General features: G+C 35.7%; 1 protein-coding gene across 1 annotated transcript; it reads right to left on the bottom strand.

The window, feature by feature from the left end:
* Window positions 1–10,346, bottom strand: LOC132304589 (glutamate decarboxylase 4-like). The gene is made up of 4 exons (XM_059802344.1): window positions 10,158–10,346; window positions 1,379–1,593; window positions 954–1,260; window positions 1–854 (listed from the first exon to the last, which is right to left on the bottom strand). Exons 1-4 carry the CDS (start codon window positions 10,344–10,346, stop codon window positions 390–392), a joined length of 1,176 nt encoding a protein of 391 aa, XP_059658327.1. The 3' UTR covers window positions 1–389.
* Window positions 10,347–10,626: the final 280 nt, after the last annotated feature.

Below are 10,626 nucleotides of genomic sequence, written 5' to 3'. Positions count from 1 at the left end.
GTCTCTCAACCCCTTTTCGGGTAATGTTGGTGGGAGATCAAGTAGGAGGAACAAACAAGACACGAAAGAGCTTAATTTGACAGGCAATTCTGATCGATTTTCAATTGTGTGAATCGAAAAACAAAAGTCAAGACTCAGCCCATGATTCCCTGCAACACGAATGGACTTAATTTCAACCCCAAAAAAAATGTTCTCATGATCAAGAAGAAGAATGTTCCTTTCATCAATTAGATGAATAGATTCTCTTTTATTTATTGAAAAAAAAAAAAAAAAAAGTAGAAATAACAGTATGCTTAAATTCTTCCACAATAAAAATAATTAAAAAAGTGTTATCACATGTCCAATAGTGTCATAACAACAACATTTATGAGTATTTGTTTTTGTATCTTCTAGCAAATAACCTTGGTTTTCCTATCCACCACAATCTTCTTCTTCTTGAGGATGCCATTACTTTTCACTTTCAATTGAGGAGTAGCAGTAGTAGTGTCGGGGACAGAAACCTTGGCACAAGTTATTAGTCTTGCAGGCATGGAATCTAGCTCATGGAGGACCTTAGTGATGTCAATGACAAGGCGCTCTGCCAGGGTGTGCGAGAAGTCTTCCCTTACCACAACACGGAGGACTGTGATATGTTGTGCATCCGCAGGCATGGTGTAGGCCGGCACTATCCAACCGAACCTACGCAGCATGTGTGAAACCTCAAACTCATCGTGACGGCTGTTGTCCTTGAGAGAGAAAGCCACCAAAGGAACCCCCATGTCCTTTGAAACAATGTTGAAGCGCCCGGTCTCCTCCAATCCTTTTTTTAGGACTATTGCATTATCACGACAGTTCTCCATCACATTTTGGTAACCCTAATCATTAAATAAAAAAACAAGTCATTAATTTTTGTCTTGAGTTCATGAATCATGAGTAAGCAATACACATCCATATATCATTAATTAGGATCTCACCTCAAAACCCAAGCGGATTAATTGGTAATATTGAGCAATAACTTGACTAGAACCTTTAGAGAAATTGAGGGTGAAGGTGGGTTGTTCAGCTCCGAGGTAGTTAATCTTGAAGATAAGTTCTTCTGGCAAGTCCTCTTTGGTCCTCCAAATAACCCAACCAATACCAGCATATACAAGCCCATACTTGTGACCGCTCACATTAATACTCTTCACTAGTGGAAGACGGAAATCCCATTCAAGCTCTGGATAAATAAATGGAGCAATGAATCCACCACTGGCTGCATCAACATGGATTGGTGTATCCCATCTGTCAATGTCAAATTAAGTCGCAAACATGGATTAGACAATTCTATGCAAATATATATATATATATATATATATATATATATACATAATGTACATATATAGCTTAATTAACGAATTACCCAGTTTGCTTGTTCTTTTCTACCAAAAGATCATTCAAAAGCTTGACATCTTCAAATTCTCCGTTGAGGGTTGAACCCAAGATAGCAGCAACACAGATGGTGTTTTCATCCACCAATTCCACAGCTTTTACAGGGTCCATCACATAGTAACCTTCCCTCAGCTTCACTTCCTTCAGTTCCACCTCAAAGTAATTTGCAAATTTCTCCCAACATACCTATATTTTTTTTATATATATAAACAGATTAATTTTTGAACATACCTATATATATATATATATAAATAGATTTATTTTTGATATAGCGACAGAGATGCAGATTCAAAAGAAGATGCCTACCCAGGTTCAACAGAGGAAGTGGAAAGAAGAAAGACATGAGGAAGCGCTTAGAACAAAAGAATAGGACCAAACACATGGAATAGTGCACACCCCAAAGAAAGAGAAGATTTCAAATGAATGAGCGAACGGCGGGAATAGAGAACACCAAGCAGGAATAGAGAACACTGAGCGCAGGTGTTGGGATTTATATGCCCTGGCATAGCAAATTCCTATCTGGATTATAATGATATATGTTCCTGACATATCTGAAATATTTATGATTTATATAATTGGTGAATTCAATGTATTATGTTTCGATTTATTATGAAATTGATAGTGTCCATGTAATTACAAGAAATATTTATATATATGTATGTGATGGCAATCAATGCATGATATATAAATAGTAATTATAAATTGTTCATAGTCGGTAATTATGGATGGACTCATAATTAATTAAGACTTGAACTGGATCCGCGTTAGGTTGAGATATATTGCGAGAGCCGTCGTATGCAATTACTCCCTATCACCGTCATGGCATTTGACTCTTAAATATGAGAAAAGTATAGACTCTTTTATTAATTAATAATTACTTTGATTTGTTCGGCGGATTCTTCGGGATCCTTAGACCGACACTTTGGGTAGTTATGTAATTAATAGTTAGAGGGTTATATTTTCAATATTTGCATCATTGCTACTTGTATTTATTTTGTATTGATTATGGTTGATCACAAAGTAAATTCGAAGGCCTTCGTGTGTTTTTAGACAAAATGATTTATTATATATTTATTTATTTAAATTATTATTTTTGTCAAACAAATGTTTTATTGTGATCGAGCCAGAAATAATCAGAGGTACCAAAATATATATATTAATTAAGTAGTCGGATTGATGGCTTTATTTATCCGATAACTAATTATGCATAGAGGGGTCAAAGTGCAATATTGACTTAGAGGTTATTTATTATTTCATTGGAGTTCAATTAATTTCTTTTAGTGGAGTAGAAATTAATTTATGAATTAATTGAATTGGGTCCATGGACCGGACCAATTATTAATTCATTGTAGCCAATAAAATAATAGGCCCAATGGATTCTCACTCATAGCCCAACTTGATATTGGAATCATATTAGATTTGAGACATATGAATTAGAGATGGAGAAGGATTTGTTGTTTCCTTTTCTTTATTTTTATGTTGCCTATAAATATACATGGTTTATGTATATTTTAGGGGGTGATTTTTAATGAGAAGGGAAAAAGAATTTATTTTCTCTCTCTAGAAAATTAGGGTTTATGTTCTCATCTAATGGAGGTTCCCACAAGCCTAGTTTTCCAAGGTCATTCATGGAGGCATATGAGTGATTCCTAAAGGCAAAACAATTATCAAGAAGAAGGAGATCCAAGAAGAATGCATCTTGCTAAGGGATCTACAATAAGTGAGAACATTCACTTTAGAGGAGAGATCTAAGGTTTACTCAAACCTTAATGTAAGTATTCAATCTTTTAATTGAATGACACATCATGTTTTATTTTTGCATAAAACTTGTCTCTATGTAATGAATCAAGATCTATAAATTTAAATCCCTCAAAAAGTTTTTAAAACTAGCACGTTTCCCAACAGTGGTATCAGAGTATGGTTTGATTCATTACTAGAGATCATGATTTTATGAAAATCATCATTCATGAATCCAAAATTATATTCATATATATTTTTATTGATGTATGTTGATGTATGATTTAATATGTTGATATATATTGATACATGATGATGTATGAATAATTGTGAATGAATGATGATGTATGGTTGGGCCATGGATGAAGCTTATAGGTTAAATTAATGTAATTTTATCTTTGGATGAATGTAATTAAGGCTTTGATTTAGCCGTTTGAAAGTTCAATGATGTAATTTAATTTTTTCCATTGTATTTCAAATTGTAAATATTTTTAAAGCCATGTAATCTTCGTTCAAGGATGCTATGAAGCTTCAAGAAGGTCCAAGAGGGTTAAATTAGGCTTCAGGAATTTTCTGGAATTTTTTAAGGCCTAATTTAATTTCTGGAATTTTTATTTAATTTCTGGAATTTTTCGGCGATTTTCCGGCGACCGGAGAGTTGTCGGCGGCAAGGTTTTGGCCGGAGATCAAGAGGGATTGATGGGAAATAATCCCATGTGACGCGGCTAATGATAGACCCTCGCGCATTACTTAGAGCAGATAAATGTTAAAAGCTGAATCCATTGGCCATTTAAATTACTTCTGTCTGTTATTTATTTATTTAACTGATGTATGGAATAATTAATTGTTTATTATTATTATTCATGCATTGGATCCATGATATTTAATTAAATGACTTGATTTATATTAATTAAGTTATGAAAATTAATTGGATCTGATTACTAGTTAATTTGAGGGCACTTATTGGGAAACGCAAAATTATTTTTTGTAAATTATTTTTTTTTAAGTGTGCTTCAAATTAAATATTAGTGAATCGTTTAAAGTCCAAATATTTTCTAAATTTAATTGGATTAAAATCAAGACGTTTTGCATGCATTATATCATGTAAATGAATAAAATGAAAACCCTAATTATGAATGATTAAAAAATTGAGTGGGAGCGGGGATTTTTATACATTGCCCCATGGCCTTCGTTATTAATACCATTGTAATTAGATCTTCAAAAATAAGGCCTCACGCATGATTTGAAGAGTCTTAATATTACAAGAATGGTTATCTCATAAAAATAATAATATTAAATGTTCATTGTAATTAGATCTTTAAAAATAAGGCCCTACGCATGATTTAAAGAGTCTAGATTATAATGACAAGATATTTAATATTTTATTTTTCATTAGAGCATTAATAACGTTATACACTCAATCTAAAATCAATAGTGTTAGCTCCCCAACGGAGTGGTCTATACTAGGTGATTTTAAAAAGGCTAAACATAATCGGAAATCATTTCATATAGATAGACAAGGCATTGTCTTAAGAGATATGGAAATGATGGGATTTGCCTGCCAATAGTAATAATGAACTTCGCCAACCGAATAAATTATTGGCGTATTGGTTATTCGATTTTTCATGCAGTGGTTAAGGGACCCACATATTATTATTTTAATGGAAGTGCTCGCCTAATAGCAAATGAATCTCAATAATAGTAATAATGAACTTCTCCAACAGGATAAGTTATTGACATATTGATTGGTTGATTTATTATGCTACAGAGTTGAGGGACCCGCATTAATTAAAAGAGATTGTTCACCAATAATGATAATGATCTCTTGTTCGATGGAGATTTATTGTATTATGTGGTTAACAAGCTCATTTTAATTTTAAATATGCATGACAGTTCACCTTGCATATTGTATGAATGCATTTATATTCAATTTAATTATGTCTAATCCAGTTTATCTACTTGCTTACATATTCAATGTAACTGGACCTCATTAATATTGACTGGGAAAGGAATTTAGATATTTTATTCACAACGTAAGGGTACAAACGTATTTACTACTCCTAAACCTAATCCTTTTACTTTAAGATACCCAAGAGAACATTAATGCTTTGAATAAGTGAAATAAGGCAAATGAGATGACTTGGTGCAATATTCTAGAGTTTATCTCGAATACACTCCAAAGCTAACATTTACATTATTTTATTTTCTTTAAGCATCATGTTAAATGTCAATATGATGTTTTGGTGAGATTAGATAGGGCGTATGCCTGCGTACTATGTCAGACTTGAACACCATCAAGATAGCCTAAGAAACTCCAGTATGAAATCGAATTTTGAAAAATGATTGTTTATTATTTAAAAATTAGCTGGAGATCAATAGAGCTGACTTGGGTGGTAAGTTTCAAGTTGACATGATTATTGCCTTGTTACCAAACTCGTTCGACTCTTTTAGAGTGAACTAAATAAGGAATCAGTTTGAGTTCACACTCGCTGATATTCTTATAGAATTGGTAACAGATGAAGGGATAATCAAGAGTATGGGCGTTCCTATCAATCTAACCTAGTCCATACCATCTTCTTCTAGGCCCAAGTGGAAGGGCAAAGTACAGAAGAAGGATGATAATAGGACTAGACTAGAACAAAACATGGGTATTCAAAAAGGTTAAAGGGAATAAGGCAGTGTATGTTGAGGGCGAAGAAAACTGTTTCTTTTGTCGCTAACTAAAACACTAAAGGACGAACTGTTTAAGCAATGACGTGGCATAGGAAAATATATATTTAATCATTGAGCCATGTTATGTGGTTGTGTCTATTAATTCATGATGGATAGATTCTGGAGCCACTAAACATGTTTGTAATTTATTGTAAGGATTTCAGGAATCTAGAAGCCTTGATGATATGGATATATATTTATCTTTTGACCTGATGCCAATGTTGTAGTTAAGTCAGTGGGAGTATTACATCTGAAATTAGAGAGTATGAGGATATTAGTATTAGAGAACTATCTTTATGCACAGAAGTGAAACGCAATCTCATTCTTATTTCACTTTTGGTTTATAAAAACTGTGTTGTTATTTTGTAAAACTGGTTTTATAAAATTGAATAGATATGCGATTGCTTCTGGTGCATTGAAAGATGGTTAATATACTATAATCACAAACTCTTAAGATTTGCAGGATGTAGAAACTAATGTTGCATCTTCTAGATTGAATGTTAAGAGAAAAATTGTTATTCTTGACTCATTGTATTTTTAATGTCTATTTTTGGGTTGTTATCAATCAAAATAAGATTCAAAGATTGGTCAAAGAAGGTTAATTACCTAGTGAGGCAGGGGAGCCTAAACCAAACTTGTGAACCCTGTTTTGAAGGATAGATAACTCTTAGGGCTTAATCAGCCAGATGAAATAGACATAAAGGACAATTGGAGGGTACACACTGACACGTGTGGTCTTATGAACATCCAAGCAAGATTACTCACGTTTTGGATAAGTTTATCTGATGCAACACAAGTCTTAAACTCTTGGTATTTTCTAGAGAAGGTTAAGACTGATGTGGAACACATATTAGGTAAACGTATCAAGACACTTCGATCTGATCGAGGATATGAATATTTCTTGGGATAGTGCAAAGACTATATGGTCAATGAGGGTATTATGTACCAGTTTTCCGCAATTGACGCTAAATGTATTTAGGTGTCAAATAGGAATAACAGAATTCCACTTAACATGGTTAGATCTATGATCAGCTATGCTACATTATCTCTTTCATTTAAGAGTTTAGCGTTAATGACATCGATGCGTATTATGAACTGCATTCCATCTTAGTCTGTCTCAAGGATATCGTTGAGCTGTGTTTTTTTTACTAAATATTAGTTTGAATCATATGCACATATGGGGTAGTCTTGCACATGTGCGCTTGATATGGACAAGTAAGTTGGAAGCAGATCATAGGCATGCTAGATTTGATAGCTACTCTAAATGTCACTAGGATGGATTATTTTATGATCTCAAAGATAAAAGTTGATTGTTTTCACTCACTGTTTATCTATAGGAGAATCATATTATGAATCACATACCTAGTAGCATAATGTTAGAGAATTTGGTATGAGTACCAGATGTACCACATGTGAACACACTTATTATAGAGATTGAGAATAATATATGAATTCCCTATTGATGCGTTAGCATCATCTACTACACAGATTCTTGCATCGGTACATTGATGTAGTGGGAGGATTATCATCCAATTCGACAGAATCATGTTTTTAGGTGAGACCATTATGGACATCCCTGTTAAACATGAGTTGGACCCAGTAAGCTACACGGAAGCGTGAACCGATGTGGATACAGATCGTTTTGGTGAGTTACTATGAAATCAGAGTTGGAATCTATGTATTCTAATAAATTCTGGGATCTTGTAGAACTTTCTAGTAGGGTGATTCCTATGGAAGGCAAGTTAATCTACAAAAAGATACCAGAAGATTTCTTAGTGAATAAATCATGAGTGTACAAGGGAATGTCATTATTTTTCTAATTCTATATATATTGATGACATCCTACTCATTTAGAATGATGTGGAAGTTTTGTCATCAATAAATAGGTAGTTGTTCAATTACTTTTAAATGAAGGATTTTCAGGATGTAAGCTAGATTCCTAGGATCAAGCTTTTGCAAGATCAGGTTAAAAGGAAAATAGGCTTATCTTAATAATCCTACATTGATAAAGTTTTGACCAGGTTTGGTATGCATAACTCAAAGAATGAGTTCTTGCTTTATTGATATGGATGGCTCTCTCTAGTAAGTAGTTTTTCAAGACTATCAAAGGAGATTGAGCAAATGAGACTGGAACAATATGTTTCGGCATATGAGAGTCTCATATATGCCATGGTCTATACCAAACAGGACATCCGCTACATAGTAGGGATAGTCAGTAGAGATCAGTCCAATACTGGACTGGACAACTGGTTTATTGTGAAAAATATCATTAAGTACCTAAGGAGAACCAATGATATCATATTCATTTATGGATGCGATGATATGGTCCTAGTCAGGTATGCTAGTTCTGATTTTCAATCAGAAGTAGATACTATGAGGTTCATGACTTAGTGTATGTTCACTTAATGGAAGGGAGATCAGTTGGTAGATTGTTAAGCAGATTTCAACTGCTGACTCAAACCTGTAGGTGGAATATATTGCAGCCTTAAAGGCGGCAAAGGAAGCCTATTAGTTTGATCTCACTGATTTAGAGGTTGTGGAGTATACTAGCCTGCCTATTGAGCTATGTTGTGACAATAGTGCAGAAGTAGTCCAAACCAATGACCCAAGGTTCCATAGAGGAACAAGATATACTTAGAGGAAGTATCATGTTCTACATGATATTGTCCGGCAAGAAAATGCACTTGTAGTTAGAACATTGCATTGGAACACAACTTTGTTGATCCATTATCAAAGGTGTCATTGATAAATAATTTTGATCATCATCTGGATAACATTGGAGTTAGGTGCAATTTGAATTGGCTATGAGGGCAAGTGGGAGCTGTTGGGATTTATATGCCCTGGCATAGCAAATTCCTATCTGGATTATAATGATATATGTTCCTGACATATCTGAAATATTTATGATTTATATAATTGGTGAATTCAATGTATTATGTTTCGATTTACTATGAAATTTAGATGTTTTGCCTCTTGTTACTATTCAAAAGATACCTCTTTAAGTCCCCAGAGATCGAAGTGTTAGACCACATGGGCAAGCAAACTATTGAATCGCCTAGGGGCGAAGATGTGGAGATGTCTTCTAGAGAAATGCCGGGTCATAATGAAACCATAGAGGTAACCCAGGCCTCGCCTTTGAAGTACGAGGTTCCTCGCCACCTGTAAAGGTAACGGAACGAGTTTCCTCGGGGGGGATAGAACGTTCAATGAGAGAAGGCAGCTCACCCCCCCAAAAACACAAGTGATGGAAGATGTGCTGGAAAATGAGGAAGTAGCATAAGAGGGAAGGGGGAACCTGCGCCCCTAGCAGAGCTGTAAGTTGCACAGGACCCTCTAGAGTTGGAAACAAATGTTGATATGGTAGATACAAGGGAGAAGCAAGTGAGGCAGGTCACACCCCTAATTACTGAGCAAACTTCAACAGGCTCACCTCTGTAGGGGGAGGGGGGGCTTGAAGGAAGAACAAGTTGTTAGGCAGGCCCAGGAACGCAGGAGGAAACTGGTACAGAGTGAGAGACGGTTAGCTCAGTTATCGAGTGGATGGGTATGCCAATCCCACGCGCCTATGTAAATTTATTAGAGATAGCCCTACCCTATCATCTTAAGGTATTGTAGTTCTTATCATCGTGCCATGCTCTTGTGCGACAATCGATGTATCTATGCTTTGGGAAGATTTTAGAAATATTTGTGGAAATTGAACAAGGCTCAACAAAGGAAGATCTTATAAGGGAGGTCACACTCCTGCTGGAAGATGTGCAAAGGCTCGAGGTTCCTATTTTGTGGTTGCGAAAAAGGTTATTTATGGCTAAGAAATGCCTTAGGTAGAGACTACTCGCACCGCGCCTTCTGGAAGCAAGAATTCGCATTGAGCAAATGAAATAAGAGATCGCGCAGGAGCGAGAGAGCTTAGCAGTGATAGTGGCACATTCGCAGGAGCTAGATGATGATTACTCACTGCTATCCTCGTACATAGAATAGGTTCTGTGTGTTTTGTTGTATGTATCAGGCGGTTATTTGCTGAATGTAATTTCAAAACAAATGAATGAGAAAACAGCTTGTGCGATTTCGGACTCCTTGTGTGTTTTGATTGATTACTGTTGTGAAAGGGGTAGGGTCGTGTATGGGTCAAAAAGGGATTTTTTTGCAAATTAATTACTTTACAAAAGAAACACTTAGCAAAAATAGGGTTTGAGCCAGACATTGTTAATTGGGCTGTGATCAGAGCCCACAAGAGTGCAATAACCAATGTCGTAGTTGTCTTTACAATGTAAGGGTCTTCCAAATTGGGTGAAACTTTGGACCTGAAAGGCCGCGCATGTTATGCATGGCTGCCTGAAGGACGAGGTCGCCGGGCCTGAATTGTCGAGGCTGGACATATCTGTTATATACCTGCGCAATGTGGCACTGATATTACTGAAGATGCTGTAAAACTGTTTCACACCTTTCGTCGAGAACCTCCAACTCACTATCTCGAGACAGGTGAGTCCCATTTCGCGAGGCGAGCTGCGCAGCGGGGATAACGATATCGACTAGCAGAAGGATCTCGGTTCAATAGACAAGGGAAAATGGGGCCTAGCCGGTGGAGCACTTGGTAGAAGTATGATAGGCCCAAAGCGCGAGGGGTAACTGATCAACCCATGTGGTGGGGCTTTCTTCAAGAGTACGACTTAAGATTCAGAGGATATTTTTATTTGAAGCATCGGCCTAGCCATTACCCTGTGGGTAGTAGGGAGATGAACGTTTATGCTAGACATTGTATTGTACGAGCAA

The sequence above is a fragment of the Cornus florida genome, unplaced genomic scaffold (genome assembly GCF_030987335.1).
Source record: "Cornus florida cultivar Cherokee Brave unplaced genomic scaffold, ASM3098733v1 CherokeeBrave_3.0.0_Hap2_Chr04, whole genome shotgun sequence".
NCBI lineage: Eukaryota > Viridiplantae > Streptophyta > Magnoliopsida > Cornales > Cornaceae > Cornus > Cornus florida.
Note: the sequence above shows the minus strand (reverse complement) of the source record. Positions and strands in the feature narration are given on the sequence as shown.